The 18,929-nt window shown below is 47.8% G+C and overlaps 1 protein-coding gene across 1 annotated transcript; it reads left to right on the forward strand.

Annotated features, from left to right (window-relative positions):
• The first annotated feature begins 5,946 nt into the window (after nt 1-5,946).
• On the forward strand, nt 5,947-17,870 carry PRPH (peripherin). The gene is made up of 9 exons (XM_063293549.1): nt 5,947-6,555; nt 9,015-9,075; nt 9,522-9,617; nt 10,447-10,611; nt 13,407-13,532; nt 14,273-14,493; nt 15,470-15,519; nt 16,055-16,134; nt 16,409-17,870. The coding sequence occupies exons 1-9, from the start codon at nt 5,984-5,986 to the stop codon at nt 16,454-16,456; spliced, it is 1,419 nt and encodes a 472-aa protein (XP_063149619.1). The 5' UTR covers nt 5,947-5,983; the 3' UTR covers nt 16,457-17,870.
• Nucleotides 17,871-18,929: the final 1,059 nt, after the last annotated feature.

The following is an 18,929-nucleotide window of genomic DNA, read 5'->3' on the forward strand; positions in this document are numbered from 1 at the left end:
CATTACAGCCATTCCTTCTGATTTACAGTATCACATTTATAGCACTTTTCCAGACACCGAGAGCTCTATGGTAATTGCCTCCCTGATCTTCACATTAGTGGGGCATTCATGTCCTTGTTTTAGTGCCAGAGGACTGAGACCGAGGCTAAAGGAATGGGGAAACCACTTGCTCAAAGTACACATGCCATATTAGTCCTTGCCCCAAACCGAATCCAGGCATCCGGGATCCAATCAACCAGGTTCTAAAGCTCATTGAGATATCGTATGGCAGACAAACCATTCCAAGGGTACCGCTGGTGGCTCTTAATCCCCTGCCAAATGTGAAGAAGGGGAAACTTGGTGGAAAGAGCTTCCTTCCAGAGTGCACATTTATTGCAAGAATATCCCATCTTAGCTGCTTGCGCCCACTGGTGAGTCTGTGAGAGAGTGTGAGCAACAGGGGAGCAAGAGCTGTAATTAGAGCAAAGGCGGGTTCTACCTTTTGCTGCTGTTTTTCTCTCTGGCTGTCTGGCTGGTCTTCTGGCCTCAACCTTTCCTGCTGATGCAGGATTAGTCTCCTGGGCTATGGTTTGTTGTTGCTGCTGCTTTTTCGGCTAAGGCCCATTAGTTGTTAAGAGGAAAGCCACAGGGGTTTGCAGGAAGAGCCGGCTAATCTCATTTTTCAATTTGCTGCAATAGGCTGCATCCTCTCCATCAATCCTGCCATAATCTAGACTGGTCTGCCCCACCTCGGTGTCCTCCAGGTGACTTGGACTGCAGCTGCCAGCCATTCCAAGCAACTTGGCCATGTAGTCTGACACATTCTGAATGCCCCAGGTTGGTGGTCTATTTTCGTTGTTGTTCTGTTTTGTTTTATGTGCAAGTGCTTTATGATGCTTTATTAGCTGATCCTCATAAATTCCTTGCTTGTGCTACTGGCATTCCTGAAAGGGGTGGGTGAGAAGGAAGAAGACAACAATCAACCTGTAAAATTATCAGCACTGGAGTCTGTGTGCAGTGTTGTTGCTTTTGACTGCTAAGATCAGTGCATCTGGCCATGCACTAAAGCAAATTTGCCTGGGGAGATCTGGCCCAAATCTTCAGCCTGACACAAAGCTCTCTAAGATGGGGCAGGAACCATCTCTCCATCTAACCTAGCACAACAGTAATATAGGGGAAATCTGTCTTGAGCTCTTGGGAGAAATTTGGATAATGTGTAATAAATAAGCGCAAAATCATATTACTCATATTCAGTCAATTTCACTCCTCATGTTCTGCCAGTGCTGCTCTGGCGCTTCCTGTTGCTTCATTTTCTGCAGCTCCTCAGTCAGCCAAGCAGATTCCCTGGGCTGGCAAACAGGGAGAAGCTACTCAGGCATAACCCTAAGGCCGCCTCCACGTTCAAGGAGATAACCAAGGACTCAGCAGCGCTGCCCTTCATGACCTCACATAAAAAACTAAATGGCTCCATTAGGCACCCAGAGCAGACTGACTGAACAGCTCCTTCTTCCCTGCAGAGGCTAATGGCACTAGTCAACTCCGCAGCAATCAGAGAGACAAAGGACAATGTTAACATTTTCTAACCCCAGATCATACTCCATCTGCTCCAAAACAAAAACCTGATTTAATATGTGGCCACCCACATGAGTCAGGCCCAAAATGACTTAGGACAAGCCCAGGGTTGCCATGTATGAACTCTTGAGTCGCCTTTGACTTTCCCTCCCAAGTATCGCAAGATGAAGATCCCCAGAACCAGGATTAAAATCACAGGAAAGGAGCCTGTTGTGCAGCAATGAAGGGGCCTATCCCTCCCCATGATAGATCAGGCACAAAACCAACAGGTAAAATGCTACAAGGTACTCTTGCAAGAAACTGTGTGTTTGTGTAATTTGCTATGCCCAATAATTTCCACGTGTAAGGTCCATCTTTCCTTACAGTATATCTTGGCAGGAATATCTTAAGATAGGAACTCATCACAAGATGGGTGACCAGGAAGGCAGAAAGGAAAGAAAGGAATTGGAGCATGAGTTAAAAGAGTGATGCTGTAAAATTTGGCTCAGTCTAGACATCCTGGCCATAACTCTGTGATAGCTGGGGATGATTGGAATCATAATCAGTATTTGCTGAGGAGGATCAGGTTATCATTCAAACAGCCTAAGACATCTGGAGGATGTCTCCATACTGGGGAAAGGTGTAGTACAAGCTGTGAAAAAATCACTTGTTTAAGCTGTAACCTTAGCTGAATTGTCACAGGGCACATGTTTTCTCCTTGCACCACCACTGAGGCCCACTGTTTTATGTCATCATCGATCTGATATCTTCAGAGTGCCACAAGGCCCTTCCCTGTTGGTTGTCTCTGCTGTGTTTAGGCAGAATGTACTGCTGATAGCTGTGTACAAGCTCCTGAGAAAGAAGGCAGATCAAGGCAGATCCAGATCTTCTAGACTTTCTTGTGTGTGTACGGAGGAAATTATTTTTAGATGGGAAAAGCAGCTGACATCAAAACTGGGCTGTGAGGGATTTCTAAACTTTGGATTGATGCTGTTTAAATGCTCTATGAATTACTTGTGTGTCAGGCACAGGACAAACATTTTTCTCCAACCCCTTCCTTGTCCTACCATCATGGTCCTTTAGAGCTATTTTACATTTTTAGGTATTAAAGCAAATGGCCACTTTTTTTCCACCACTGATAAAAAGTGATCCTCTGAGCATGTGTATTTTTGCCATTTAAGTTCATATCAGTCATGAAGTGGATTTAAAATGCAATTAGAAGGAGTTTTTTGCTGGCCTAATACTAAACTTACTTACTTGGGAAAAAGAACGTTTTGTTGTAGAAAACAACTTCAGTAACAGAACCAAACTGAATGCAGTGCAAATATTTTTTGCCCAGCCATTCCTGATCTAGAAAATGTTTCTAAACATACAAAGAAAGGAAGTGGTGGTGAACAGCACTGGCCATGGCTGATCCCAGCATGCTCATGCAAACAGTCAGCATTGGTGACTGGTGCTTTTAAAACATGGATTGCCTGTGAGAGTTGGGAACTGAAGGACCATTTTACAGTCCCTTCACTTCTTCCTGAGTAGGTGATGTTGGGGAAAGAGAGGTCAAGTCCTTGGGACTTCAATATGGGATGCCCCAGGGCTTGACCTTCTCTCCCATCTTATTTAACATCTACATTAAACCTCGGGGAAAGGCCATCCACCTCTTTGGGATTAGGAATCATGAACACGTTGATACCCAGCTTTACACCTCAGCACTAGGTGAGGAACAGGATATGTAGGGACTGGAGGCTGCCAGGGACCAGATAGGGCACATCCCAGCAAGATGGAGTTGTTGATGGTTCAGAAACCTTCTGGTACCATGGATGTTCTATCTGTAACTCTTGATGGGATGACACTTGAAGGAGCTGGAGGTTCTCCTGGACTCATGGCTCCTGCTGGAACAGCAGATGAAAGCCATGGCCAAGAGAGCCTTTGGCCAGTGTTGGGGTGGATCCATCAGTTGTACCTTGTCCTGGACCAAAAGGCACTGTAGACATCTTTCTGTTAGATTACTACACTTTGCTTTATGTGGGGCTGCCTTTGAAGATGACTAGAAGCTGCAGCGTTAGCTAGTTTAGCAGAATAACACTTGTTCTGCAGAAACTGCATTATCTGCTGTTAGGGTTCCAGGCCCAATTCAAAGTGCTGCCAATTACTTACAAAGTCCTTATGGCTTGGACCCTTGCTACTTTTAGTAGTATCTTCTTCACATAGAATCTGCCACCTTACGCAGTCCAGTATAGAAAGGAGGGTCCAGGTACTGGCCCTGAAGGTGCCTGGGGGCTGGGACTTGGAGAACAATATTCTCAGCAGCAGCACCCCTTCTCTGGAACATCTTGTCCCCGGAATATGTCCCCAAGGCTGCAACTGGGGGGGGCAAGCGGGGCATGTGCCTTGGGCGCTGTGCTGGGGGGGGGGCGCCAAAATGACAAAATAGTATATTTTTGCTGCTCACCAACCGATGGGGGGGGGGGGAGGCACAGAATCCATGTTTGCCCCGGGTGTCACAGATCCTAGTTGCCCTCCTGTACGTCCCTACCTTGATGGTGTTTCGCACAATGACAAAATGGGCCTTCTTCTGGAGAGCATTCAGATTTGCCTGATTGTGGCAACTGTTTTTATTAACAGCATTTCTTAAGAGTATTTATTGGTTTAAATAGTTCGGTTTTATTAGTATTTTATTGAAGTTTTGTTGTATTTACTGGAAATTGCCTAGCATTATTTATTTATGTTCTATCCCACCTTTATTATTTTTATAAAATAACTCAAGGTGGGGAACATACCTATTACTCCTTCCTCCTCCTATTTTTCCCACAACAACAACCCTGTGAGGTGGGTTGGGCTGAGAGAGGGGGACCGGCTACGATAATAAATAAATCTGGAAGTTTTCTGGTCTGTAGAGTCCTGTCAAGTCCTGGGCTTTGCTTACACGGCCCAGCCTTAGTTCCCTCACTGCATCAAAGGCCACTGGCAAGAAGTGAGCAGCGGATGGACAGGAGGGGGAAACAGGGACAAGCATTCAAAGACTGTTGTGCAATAATTCTGATCAAACCCTCTAGCCTCCCACAGGTGTGGGATAATAGTATATATAGCAGTCATTTATGTGGGCGTGTCCATCCGTGTGTATCTATTTATTTACACTTGCACGCACATATGAAGAAGAGACAGAAAAAAAATCTATGTCTGGACAATGTGCCAAGATCCCCATCCCTTTAACAAATTCAATTTTTGCAATTTCCCTCCACAGCCACCAGGTGGAGAAGGGTGCCCCGACAGCTTTTAGACCTGATACATCCACTAGTATGTTGTGGGCTCCGGTAGGTGGGTGTGTTCTGTAGAAGTTCAGTTGGCTGCACTGCCCGTGACTTGCATCTTTTGTGCGCACAGGATACATGTCCAGAGCTTCAGGCAAAGCCCTTTCTCACAGTGAACCTCTCCTTAGGAGAGTGAATCAGTTTCTGCGGGAGCTGCTGTGAAACTATTTGATGGCGGGCAAAGACAGAAAAAACGAGCGCCGAAGAAGATAAAAGGGCCACTTCGGAAACACAGACTCCTGGGGTCTGTCTTTCTCAAGGGTTGGGTCATACCAAGCCTTTCACTCTCCACTGTACCTATTCTGGAATGTAATGAACTATTTCCCACTCCAGAAGGGAACATTCCCCTATCGACAAGGAAACAAATTCTACTGCAGAATTACTACGGATGATGTGAATTAGATCAATTAGATTAGTGACCTAAGCTTTTTCTTTTTAAAGTAAAATCCAGTTCAGGGATCCACGAAAAACTCCCCCCTGCCCCGCTCCCCGCCCGCTAAGATACAGGTACTGTGCGATACAGGTATTACTGCGATCTTAGGCTGCTCTGTTGCCTCAACGTAGGTTTCGTTCAGTGGGCGAACCTGTCTTGCTGCTGCGTCCCTTTTCAACGCCAGAACTGGGAAGAGAGGTCAGATCGTCTTCCTCCCGCCACTATGGGGAAAGACCCCCGCCGCGCCCAATAATTGCATAACTTTCTCCCTTCCCAGAAAAGAGGAAATCCCGTCCCTCGGATCGGGGGTGCTACAGAGGCAACCGTCGTGGGCTTTAGCAGCGGGCGCCTTGGGCAAGGCGGCACCGCGCACCAGACGCCGTCCCGCCACGCGGAGGGCCGGGGTCGCCTCGGTGGGAGGTGGAGCAGGGCAAGCCGCTCGGGTTAGCGCCCTCCCCCTGGAGCGCGCAGCCTTTGCAGGACGCGGTGGCTGGGTGGCTCCTTCCCCAGCCGGCGGGCTGCAGTGCGGAGTTCTGGGCTGCATGCAAGGGAGAGGAGGAGCGGGGAGGAGCCTGCTACTCCCCCCGTCCTCGACAGATCGCTTATAAAGCAGCATCCCCGGGCCAAGCGCCTTTTGCTCCCAGCCAAACACCTCTCGGATCTGCTCCCCAGCCCAGCCCGGCCCGGCCCAGCCCTCCTTTGTACCGCTGCAGCCATGAGCCATTCCAGCAGCATCCGCGCCACCTCTTATCGTCGCACCTTCGGGCCGTCGCCGATGCTGTCGCCGATGCCGTACTCCTCGTCCCGCCTGGCCTCGGCCTCTTCCGCCACGCGGCTGCTGAGCACGCCTTCCACCGGAGCTTCCTTGCGGTCCTACCGCGGGAGCGGCGGGGGCAGCGCCATGTTCTTGCGCACCAGCGTGCCGGTGGTGGTGGCGGCGGGGGCGCCGCGCTACGCCTACAGCTCCGAGAAGCTGGACTTCTCGGTGGCCGATGCCCTGAACCAGGAGTTTCTGGCCACGCGGAGCAACGAGAAGCAGGAGCTGCAGGAGCTCAACGACCGGTTCGCCAGCTTCATCGAGAAAGTGCGCTACTTGGAGACGCAGAACGCCGCCCTGCTGGCCGAGCTGGGCCAGTCCCGCGCCAAGGAGCCCACCCGCGCCTCGGACCTCTTCCAGGACGAGCTGCGCGAGCTGCGCCGGCAGGTGGACGCGCTGGGCAAGGACCGCGACCGCTTGCAGGTCGAGAGGGACAACTTGGCCGAGGACTTGGCCGCCCTCAAGCAGAGGTGAGTCCCCAAGAGCCGGGCGCCCAGACAACTCGGGGGTGGGGTGGGGAAGCGGAAGGGACAGCTCGGGCCAGATCCAGAGGAGGAGGCAGAACTCTGGGCTCCTCGGTTCAGTTTTAGAGGAGGCTGGGCAGATGGAGCGAATGGGTTAAAAGTGTAGAAAATTCGGTCTTTTACGTCTGAATGGTAGGAGGCGTCTAGTAGAGAGGGAAGATTGGCTTTTTAAATTGGGCAGAATCTGCGCTATGCTGAAGTCACGTCTCTGGAGCGTTAAACGAGGATGCCCTAAGCATACACAGAGTGCTTTTCCTTGACCCAAATTCAGCAGTCTCAAGTCACTCACTCTTTTTGAGAAAAGGAAGGATTTCTTGCCAATGATGGGTCATTCATTACCTAAGGAGTTGGGATGACTCCCAGAGAGAAGGGTGCCCCATTGATTACAGGAGAGACCAGCTGGCCCTGAGGAGTCCACACAGGAAAATTAAAAGTGAACCATAAAAATATATGGCTCTTCTGCACCATGTAACATGATGAATCAATCAGTAGGAGCTGAATAAATGTGTATGCGTCTTTTTTTTCCTACCCTACCTACTGTATATAGAAAACAAATGTGTATAGTCAGAGTGAAAGAATAACTGCCTAAGAATCAGAAGAGTGTTATCTTTGCATGGTAGCCTTTTATCACCTGTGATGATAGAGGAATCTAATGACTTGGAGCTCACTGGATCAGGAGTCTGGGTTTATCTCCTGTCTTAAGAAAAAAGTTAGGCTGCAGTCCTAAGCAGACTAAGCTGCTCTGAATAGGTGGGGACTTTCGTTGTGGGCAGACTAATTCTGGGTCTCTCAAATTGTTGCATTTAGGAAGAAGAAGAGAGAGTTGTCAGGCAGATCTTGCGACCATACAGAGGATCTCTGTATGTGAAGTGGAAGATCTCTGTTTTAGGATCTCTGAGTGTGAAGTGGAAGGAAACTTGAGGCACAGCTCAGCCTTGAGCACATGCACAGGAGAGCAGATTCTAGAGGGGTGGGTTGCTGGGCATAGAAAAGAGGTCCTTGAGATGAGGGGGGGGCAGAAGGGTGTGGTGGGGATGAGTCTGACAGACATGACGTGATAGGGAGGGGGAGGGGCGGGCTGTTGAAGGGCAGCAAGGCAAGGAAACCAGGCATCTGGAAAAGAGAAGGGTGAGCTAAATATGGGGTGGGGCAGCAGAGAAGGATGGGGAGTGGGAGGAGGGATGAACCTTCTGGCCCAGGTTGAACCCCCCTCCCCCAGGTTTGGTGGCATTCATGTGACATCTGGACACGGTAGGAAGAAGGAAATGAGAGTGCCTATTTGGAAAACCCGGTGAAGGGATGCAGCAGAGAAAACCATATTAGGGGAACCTCTCTACTTGGGGAGCTCTCTGGGTGGCAGTCAGAGGACATGGAGGAATCAGTGCCCATTGACAAAGGAATGAACAAAGCGGATGCCATATTGGGAGTGTCATGGCCAGCCAGGCTGCAAGCTCAAGGGACAAACAGTGACTGGGGGGCCCCAGTGGCCTTGCATGAGCTTGCTTCTCTGCAGCAGAACCGTCTGCATATTTTTCATATATATTCAAGTAGAAGAGAAGAAGCGTGACTATTCCCTGGGGCACTGTGAAGTGCAGTTGGTTCTTCTGCAAGCTAGCATAGCTCACGCTGTGGCAGATGGAGAGGTGGGAAGAAGGAAAGAAGAGATGAACATCAGGTGCTGAATCTTGGAAAGGAGGCAGGCTAGACCCATTTAGACGTTCAAAATATTATGGAGCACCCTCTTTTCCAACCTGACCCCTTCTCCTTCCTCTTCCCCATCTTCCCTGTCTTCTGGGGCCAGAAAAAAATAGAAGTTGTCCATCCGATATCCACATTTTGAAGATGCTTCTATTTTTCCAAAAATAGACTATAGATTATTAAATCTGCAAGGAGCATGGAATGAAAATGTTTTCTTAAAATAATTTTCAAAGTACTTCACTCCGGTTGCATCCCTTAATTTAAACCCCCTTTCCTATTTCTAGTGCTTTCTTCTTCTTACACTGAGATCAGAAAACCTGTGACCAGGATTGTTATTTACTTTTCTGAACAGTGCCTACCACACAGTAAAATCATTTTAAGTTGCAGAAAGGTTTATGTAATCTTTTTGTATCACACTCATGAGTTAGGAATTAGGTGTGATAAATGTCTGCAAGCAAGGATATGGCCAGAAACTTAATATGTATAGCACATTTGCCAAACTATTATATTTTGCTTGGTTCCTGAAAGCAGAAGTAAAAAGGATGAGAAATAGAATACTATTATTTCTGATATCAGTGGGACATTTTGTCATGTGGGTTAGGGCAGGGTTTGATCAGAGCTGTGGGCCGCACAGGGCGAAATGAAGGCGACAAATTCTATAGCATTCGCCCAATTCCTGGTTTGGGGCTGCTCTCTGCCCTCTGCAGGCTGGATGAGGAAATGCACAAGCGAGAAGATGCTGAGAACAACCTGGTTCTCTTCCGCAAGGTGAGCCACGCCTCTTCTAGATGCAAGAGCGCTAGAGGAGGGAATGACATGCTTGGCTCTCACACCCCCTTGCACGCCCCTGCACGTGTCCTTCCAGAGTCACGACTCCCCCTGCCATTTGCAAACAGTCGTGCTTTTTTGTTTTCCTGTTTACACGTCAATGAATGAATGCATGCCTCTACATTTGTTTTTGTGGGCTCGTATGCCTTAAGCCACAACCCCTGTTCTGGAAATCTCTGTTTGGCAGCTGCATTGGCTCCTAATTGTGCTGGGCCAAGGAAGCATGCTCTGTCCCTGGAATCCCAGGCCAACGTGGCTGATCAGGTTCCTTTACTGCTCTTTCCATTCTCTGCTGTCCATTCGACTCATTAAGTTAACATGGCAAGTGATGGGCAGCTTGCTGTGGCTCTCACCAGCCTGTTTTTCCCCTTCCCTCCCCCTGGCAGGATGTGGATGATGCCACCCTTTCACGCCTGGAACTGGAGCGTAAGATCGAGTCCCTCATGGATGAAATTGAATTCCTCAAGAAACTGCATGAGGAGGTAGGAGTAGCAATGGACTGGCATGCAACTGATGACCTTTGGACTGGCCAGTAGACCAGCTTTTTTGAACCAGCAGAGACCTCTGAAATAGGACCATCTTGTGGCTGCTGCAGGAAGACATCCTGTACTAGTGCAGCAGAAGCAGCAGGGCTTTTCCCCAGCTGAATGACTAGCATCTTCCCAAAGGTGGCAGTAGCAGCCGCGGGCGGAGATACGTTGTTGAAAAAAGAGCAGGGCAGATGCCTCAGGGATGATGGTGGGGGAGTAATGTAGCAGGGAGGGGAAATCCTGTGGCTTCCAGCTATTGCAGTCCTATCTATTACGATTAAGAGTTAGAGATGCTGGGAGAGGAAGTTCAGCAGCATTTGGAAGGCAACAGGTTCCCCGCCCATGCATCCGCAATTTTTTTAGGCAACCCTGCAGCAAGCATGTTGCTAATGGGCCATCTAGTGGTGCATAGCAGAAAAACATCTGCATCTCCAGCCCCACCCTTGAATGTGTGGGCGGGATGACTGGTCTCCACCATAGTTTTGCAGGGCAGATTCACTTGAGGAACTAATGCAAGTGGCGGATGGTTGCTCTTGCACTTTAATGCTCAATGAATACTCTGGTGGGAATATATCTTTTGGGTGCCTCTATTCAATGCGGGCAGTGATGTTATGTCTGAGCAGTCCTCTGTCTAGATTGCCTTCTCTGTGCTACACACTGCCATGTGAATGATTGTACTTAATCTCATCTACCTGTTTGTGTAGTACGGCTGCATTTGTGATTCTTACCATATGTGAATCTTTCTTTGTGTGCCTGACGAACCCCTGCCTGATGCATGCAGGAGCTGAACGACATGCAGGTGAGCTTACACAGCCAGCAGCAGGTGCAAGTGGAGGTGGAGCAGGTTAAGCCAGACCTGACAGCTGCCCTGCGAGAGATCCGCACTCAGTACGAAAGCATCGCGGTCAAGAACCTGCAGGAGGCTGAAGAGTGGTACAAATCCAAGGTGCCTAAACTGGGTGTGATAAGAAGAGGGAGAAGGTGGGGTACGGGACTATTAACAGGATGCCTTTGTGAAATATTGTAGAGAGTAAGGAAGATGACCTTGATGGAAATATGCAGGATGTATTAGCTAGGCAAAAGAGGCTGAAACATATTTTAAGGCCAGGGCAACAAGATAACATTTGGAAGTGGCTCAGATAGACACCTCCCTAATTCACCAGAGTATAAGAAGGAGGAGGAGGGACAGAACAATCAGACTTGCAAGATACTGTTATTATAGTCAATCTCAGTAAAAGTAGTTTTAGCCTTCCTGTGGAGGTGATTTTCTATATCCATAGATGCTGCCTGAACTCCTTGGAGGAAGAGTGCATGAAAGATACAACGGGTTGAAAGGTAGCTGGTGGAAATTTGAAAGAAAGGGCGACCGCCAAGGGTAAAGCCCCATCTTTGCAATACAGCAGGTCTCAGTTTTGATCCCAGATAATGGGAAAGACAGCCAGCTTGAGATTCTGGGGAGCTGTTGCCAGTCAGAATAGGCAATACTAGGCCAGGTAGACAAATTAGGCAGCTCAATGAACCTGTATGCACGCATTAAGCAATTTTGACTGACCTTCTTAGCTAAGTAAAAAATGGTGGCCATTGGCTCCAGGTCCTCACTAGTTGAAGGCAAGGTAATCTGCCAAGGAGGAAAATCTCCCCACCAGTCATTTCTGCAGGAAAGGCAGATGAGGAGCATCTGGGCTTCAGATGATGTCTGGGACTGGGGCTGTGTGTTTCCGCCCCAGTCCCAGTGGGGGTGAGCAGTGGCAGAAAGCCCTCTCCTTCCCTTTCCTGATTCTCCAGAGGAGGAACATCAGTTGCCAACTTTGGAGCGGCAGGTCAGGCAGGTGAGGAGACCTCTTATTGTGGTGGGCTGGACAGGTAGGAAATCCAAGGAAAAGGTGGAATGGATCAGGCAGGAAAGGAGGAAGGAAACCAGTCCGAAGCCAGGCATTGTCAGGATGGTGTGCCTAACACCAGATAATTTCCATGGCCTCAAGGGGGCTCCTAAGCACAAGTCCCTGCCTTCAGGAGGCTGTAGATGTTGATATTCTGAATAATATCACCCTTGTCCCCTGCAGCGTTCAGTCCCATCTGTTGACTGGCATACCTCTCACCAGAAATAGGCACTGCTTTGTGCTGTGGGGAAGGTGCAGGGAACAGCTGTCAGGGTGGTGGTCAAGGGTGCAGGTGCAGTTTTGAAGGACATCTACAGACATGCTCTCTGCATTCAGATTGGCCACTGCAGGCAGCTGGTGGCCTGAAGGGTTCAAATTTCTGTTACATGCAAAGCCCAAAGGCCAAGAATCCCCCCCCCCCGAATAATAGCTAATATGGAAGCTGTTAGTTTCTGAGCAGGAAAGCACTTGGAGATAAAAGTGCTTAGTCCTTTCCTCATAGGACATTTTTCTGCTTGGAAAATCCATCTGCTGCTTAAATTCCTTGGTGGTAGAATGGTATCTTGACTAATATGAACATTGGATAGCAAAACAAGAGTTAAGAGTTAATCCTTCTGTTCTTTGACACAAAACTGAATCTCCAGAAGCTATTTTTCATTTTTTTTAAATGAAAATGTGGCTTTATTTCCTGCATCGGCATACAGCAACCAGATTCACACCTTATACTAAGTCATGGTTTGCTTAAGTATGGCTTGGTGAATAGGACAGACTTAACTGGGTTCACACATTATGCTAAGCTAGAACTGAAAGAACAAGTGCAGGAACCGACTTGAAAGGTGGTTAAGTGCAGTCCCTAGAACCTCCTAAAGTGTGTGGAGTGAAAATATTTAAAGCATTTTAATTGTTCTAGAATTGTTCGCCTCCCAGAGTCACTTGGTTGAGATGGACAGCCATAGAAATAATAAATAAATATTTGTTTTTGCATTTTTAAGGGACAAAACACCCTTAATTCCTCTTCCTTTTTTTCTCAGGATATTGTTAGTGGCCATATTTTTTTGTTTTGGGGCAAATTGGATACCCTCAAGCCTCTGCAAGTATGTTAGCCCTTGAACACCCCCGCAGGCTAAAAATGTGAAAAAGAGGGCTTTGGGCCACACCTCCTCCTTGGCTTCTTTTATCCCATTGCTCTTTCATCTTTTCTTTTTAAATGCTGCAGTTTTTCTTTACCAATAGAGGGAGCCCTATTGGTGAAGGAAAAAAAAAAATGCTGTCCTTTCTGATGCATCAAGAAAATTGCAGCTTACTGGAAGAGGGATTTTCTTATTACATAAAACCTATTGATATAACAAAATAATAACCCACCCAGGGTACAAGGTGACTCCACCTACTTCTGGAGTGTGTCCTTTAAGGTGTGGTGCAAAGCCTGATGTCACTGTTTAAATGCACACCCTGCGGTAGGCCGTAATGTGGCTTGGTTGGTGCGTGTAATGAGGGAGCTCCATTAATGTATAGTTTGCAGATTGTGGGGTAGGTCAAAACAGAAGTAAGAACAGGAAAGCCACAGGTCAGGCTGATGATGCTGGCTTCCTGGTGACAGCTTTTCCTCACCGGTGGATGGATCCTATTTCCAACCACTGCTATGGGATGTTATAGAGAATGGGCCCAATGCTGTGGCCCCTGGCTGTTCGGTGAGATTTCCACAGAGGGAGAAGAGGCCCATAGGAAGACTTTTGAGTGGATCTTGCACTCGTATTATCAATCCCCCTCTAGCTAGTTCATTGTGAATGAGTTCAGGTAGGGGCTGGTTAGGAGTTGTTTAGGGGGTCCTTCCCTTCTCTTGATGTCCCCAAATTCTTTGCAGTTTGCTGACTTGTCAGATGCAGCCAATCGGAATCATGAGGCCCTTCGCCAGGCCAAACAAGAGATGAATGAATCTCGCCGTCAGATCCAGACCCTGACCTGCGAGGTGGATGGACTCAAAGGAACAGTGAGTAAAACACCCATCCTGCTCTCAGCCCAGGACAGTGAAACAGCAGCTTGGCTTCACTGTGCCCTCTGCTCTGCCTGGTGAAACCCCGGAGGAGAGATTGGTTACAGTAATCCTCTGGCTTCTTCATTATGACAACTTCATTGGCTACCATGCTGTTTCCAAATGCTGGTTATAACCACAAAAGCCCTGCATGACTTTTGAAAAGCCACCTCCCTTCACATTAGCCTGCCTGGGTTTTAAGATCCTTGGTGGAAAGGGCCTTGTTTCTGCTTCATCCTCACTGGAGCATCACCAAGGGCCTTCTTGGTGATGGCTCTTTGAAACCACCGAACTGGCTATGTCTTTTGCATCTTTCTGGTGGTGGCAAAGATCTTCTTGTTCAGGCAGGTTTTAGGGCCTTAGGCTGATTTGTAAGTAACTGAAATAGGTTTTGATAAGTAGCTGCTATTCATTTTTAAAAATTTCATTGATGTATTTTAATCAAAATTTTGTATTTAGTTGTTGGTAGCCTTGAGCACCATTTATGGTGGAAAGGCAGACTATAAATGTGATAAATACAGTAAAATGAAGACCTTCAGAGCTTTCAAGCTATCTGGACTCATCTGTTTTTAAAGTTAAATCTGCACCCACAGGCTCACCTTCATTGCTTGTGAATTAGCGAGATTTTGGGGTCAGTGCTTTGAGCATCTGGTTTCATGGATTTCTGTCTTGGTGCTGCTTGCTCTTCACCTCGCTAGAATGAAGCCTTGCTGAGACAGATGCGAGATCTGGAGGACCAATATGGGGCTGAGGTGGGCTCCTACCAAGAGACAGTGGCGCGGCTGGAGCAGGAGATCCAGCACATGAAGGAAGAGATGGCTCGGCATCTGCGGGAGTACCAGGACCTGCTGAATGTCAAGATGGCTCTTGACATTGAGATTGCCACCTACCGCAAACTGTTGGAAGGAGAGGAGAGTAGGTAGGTCCCCAGTGGTCAGATCCTGCCCCGCTCATCTTTCAGGTTCATGAGCACATTTTTAATGTCATGGACGCCACCCCTGAGTGGCTACTACAGGCAGCATGGCCAGCCACAAAACACTCTTTTCATAAAATGTAAACTGGCTTTTGGGAGATAAGGACTTGCCCAAGAAATTGAGCATGAAGCAGACATGAAGCTTGAGCCACAAAGCTATTCATTAGAATCCACCATTTTCTGCTCAAACACAACACCCATTTTAGTGAGTGCTTTCTGTTGTATGATCTTCCATCCAGCCTTCCCCAACATGGTATCCTCCAGAAGCCTTGGGCCTGCAATTTTAAGAATTCCTAGCCAGCATAGATAGGGGCTACAAAGTGTGAGGGAGGCTGTCCTAACGCACCTGGACGGCACCAGGTTGCAGAAGGCTGATCATCCCAAAGTTTCCCTGTCCCCACCCAACCCATTTTCTTTCTCTGAAAATTTAATTCAAGCAAATGCATCCTGCTCCTCACTTCTTAAAGTGTCCAGTCCTTTCTTCTACCCACTGATAGGTGGGGACTTCCCTCAGTTTCCACCAATCCTGCTTCTGTGCCCTCCCCTCCATCTCCTTTCAGCATTTTCATAGGTGGGGCCCATTACCATCAAAGCAGGTGCATATATTCTTTTGCTAGAAATCTCTCTGGGATAATATAGGCCAACCTTGCTTTGTGGGGTGCCCTCCCAACTGCTTCTTCCATTTCAGACGGGTGGGTGGGCACAGACAGGTTTATCTGCAGCTGCCTTGGTACTTTTGCATTGGGGAAGATAGTCCTTATTTTTACCTGGTTCTAAAGAACCTTTTACAGTAGTGTGTGGGGAGGAAGGCGGCCCTCTCCTTTTCTAAGAGGGATGAAGAAAAGCCATTTTAAAGGGAAAGTTTTGAGATTAGGCTGTAGAAGTTTCCTGTGATGCTCACTGGCCTGTATATTCCCCGCAGGATTGCAGTGCCTGTCCAATCCATGGCATCTCTCAGCATCAGGACCACAGGTGAGCCAATAGCCAGGATGGGTCCTAAAAGCATCCTGCATGCTTCGTGCTGTTTCACGAGGGAATGGGTTTCTGAAAGAGTACTGTAGTCACAAAGATCTGATGGTAGCGCTGGCACAGAAGTCAGCAATATTCTGGGTGGACTCAAGCATCTGTTTGCCCATTTTTTGCCCACCCTTTGTTTCTACCAAGCAGTGATTTGAGGGGAGCATTTTGCTTTGATGGGAAAAAGCTTGGTTTTGGAGGTTCCCCCTTATCTCAAGTTGTGCAGGCAATCGGGCTTTAGCCTCAGTTGCTTTCTCTGGGGAACAAGCCCAAAGGTTCCTTTTCAGCCCCTCCACTTTTCCCTCTTTCTGATTTCTCCCAGCTCATAGCCAGGGCTCTTTTATCACAGAGGTAGGAGTGAAGGAAGAGGGCTGAGCTGGCTGGGCACCTGGGAGTGGCAGTCCTGAGTCCCCTGCATGACCCCAGATGGGGAAGACCGAGCGGCCTGGATTGCTGAGCCTTCTCTCCCCAAAACCTCCCTTCTCATTAGTTTCAGAACCGGAGCCAAGTGTAGAGAGCCACACCCGGAAGACTGTGCTGATCAAAACCATTGAGACTCAGGACGGAGAGGCAAGTCAATTACTCATTCCAAATTGGGAATGTATGTGAAAGAGGAACTCGGGGCGGCGGCGTGATTGTTAGGTTGTGGGAATTGGACCTGAGCCTAGGGTACAGCAAAGGACTCCAGAGGTTTGCCTAATTAGGGTTTTGCTGTTGCTTCAGTCAACCAAAAGAAACCTGGGAGTAGCAGTCCTGACTTCCTGAAGGGTACCAGGTTGGGGAAGGCCAAGGGAAAGGATCGCCCTGTGCTGATCTCACAGCCTGGCCTTTTCTCTCCCTGCAGGTGGTGACCGAATCAAGGAAGGAGCAGAGAGCCGAGATAGAGAAGTGAGGCGGGCCACCCCAACAGGCTCTCCCGGGCTGAGAAAGGCACTAAGCTCACCTCTTTGCAAAAGTCCCAGTCGCAGATCCCCCCTTCCCTCACTAAGCCGCACTGGCCTTATTTACAATGGTGATGTTGATGATACCTCTTACCACTGGCAGCCTTCCCACACTGTTCTGGGCTTCCTGAACCAGCCCTCTCTGCCCTTTGGACCGCGCCCTTTTTGCAGCCTGGTGGTAGTCCCAGCAATAGCCACTCATGGTCTGGGGAGCGGGGATGGCTTCACCTGCTCTCTTCTTCCACCACCTCCTACCTCTTCTTATCACATGCTTCCTCATCTTTCCCTGCAAAGGGCCCCCCTCCAACCAGTATCCTCCTCCCCAAAACCGAGCTGCCTTCCTGTAAAGTACCACTCACAAAGCCAGCCCACCAAAGCCAACCAATTTGCCAGGTATGTTTAGATTGAATCTAAGGGCCGTGGCCTTCCAGCTGTTGCGGAATTAAAACTCCCAGCCTCTGAGGTCATGCAGGGTGCTGCTGGGAGATTAGTTCAGCAACAGCTGGAAGGTCCCAGGTCCCCTACCACTGCCAAACACTTTGATGACTGCAGGTTGGCAAGCTTTGACATCTTGCAAGGCCCACTAAGCACACCAACTTGGAAGCACCAAAGAAGGGCAGAAGCTTGCTCACAACCTTGGTTTACTGCTCCTGTTGAATCTGAAGCCAGTTCTATGTGCTGGCCACAGACACGCCTGCTAGTTCACAGAGATTCTCAAAATAATCATGATAGGAACTTGCTTTATCAAGATGAGTGGTTTGGCCTTCCAATCAGTTCTCACTTCTGTTAACCTGTTTTGGGAAGGTGCATGGTTACCTTCATGTCATCTGCACTGAGAGGGAGAATAGCACTGGCCAACCTTATAGGGCTGATTTAAGGATGACAAGGTAATGCAACTGAAGCATTTTGAACATTAAATGCTAAATAGTGTTAATTCCCTCAGTTGTTATGCCCCAAACTGGTGCCCTCCAGATGTGTTAGACTCCAATTCTCATAATTCCTAACCAACATGATGCTGGCTGGGGTTATGAGAGTTAGTTAAATGCATCTGGAGAGTACAAGTGGAGAAAACCTACTGCAGGTCTTCTCAAATGTGCCCCAAATGAATGCGTATAAAACGGATGATTCATTGCCTTTTATTTTTTAAAGCAAATTTTGTAAGGGAATCTTAAAAAAAATCTCTAAAAGAAAAAAAAAAGCCCTCTGGCCATTAATGCATTGATTCCCAATACTGAAGGGTGCTAGTGGTAATCTTAAGAATCTGATCCAGTAGGTGTTTACTCAGAAGTCTCAAGTCTTTCTTAACTGTTCAACTTCCTTCCACTTAAATATGACTTTTACTGCACTCTTAAAAGTAATGTCAGCTTCGCCGTAAGCGGACCTAGAAAACTGCCTTTCACCTGGAAGTGTTAGGGCTGAAAGCCTCCATGTGGAAAGCAAGTGCTCTTTTGATGGAGCAACAATCCATGCCTGGCTGTCATAGCTGAGAAAGAGTTTTTCTTCCGAGCAATTCATATGTCTGCAGTCTTTCTCCAACCTAAGAAATTGTGAGTTACGGTAAACAATTCTCTTCTGCTCTGCCACCTGTTCTGGTAGAAAGGACCAGGAGAGGTCGAGGCCACCATGGAATTCCCCTTCATCTGCATGTCATATAATTAAGTGTTGTGCGAGTGAGAAAAGCAGGTGAGTTTTTAGAGTACTGGAAACACTTAGCAATTGCCTTTTGCATAGTCTAAATTCACAGGGTCAGACAAACTGCAGAATGAAAAAGCAAAAAAGTGTACTTCCACTGGTGCTGATTCATGGCCTTAATAAGCAGTGATTCCATCATGTGTGAAAGGCATCCAAGGCTCCTGTCTAGCAGAAGTGGTCACCAAAGTCCCTGCGTAGCTCCTGAATCCCTTGAATGTGATCTTGAGAACCCCAGGGACTGTGTGAATGCAATCTCATTTTGGTGGCAAATTGCCAAAACTGGAGTAGTGTGCCTTCCATATTTTTTTTTAATATAACCCCAAATAAAAAGGGTGTTTATCCTTCAGATCGGCTTAGCTTATTTAGAAGAGTAAAACAGAAAATGGCAAAACACTTTAAAAGGCTACAGTCCTACCTTACCTTCTCACCATGTTGTCATCCTGTCATATCCTTGTCTACTATGGCCCTCAAAATGCTGCCTGTCTTTCCTTCATGGGATCTGTGGCTTCTCGTAAAAGGTAGCACCAACCTCTTACCAGTCTGTCCATTTTTAATCAGATCCAGCTTTCCTGTCTCAGACTGATGTCTTCTTTCACTGTCTTTTCTTTTCACCCTTCCAACCATCCAAGGGCTTGTGTTTTCTTTCCTCTCATCCTGCCTTGATATTCCATACTTCTTCTTTTCAGATACCTACACTGAACTGCTTAAGAAGATGGCAACCACTGCATTTCT

The sequence above is a fragment of the Candoia aspera genome, chromosome 2 (genome assembly GCF_035149785.1).
Source record: "Candoia aspera isolate rCanAsp1 chromosome 2, rCanAsp1.hap2, whole genome shotgun sequence".
Lineage (NCBI taxonomy): Eukaryota > Metazoa > Chordata > Lepidosauria > Squamata > Boidae > Candoia > Candoia aspera.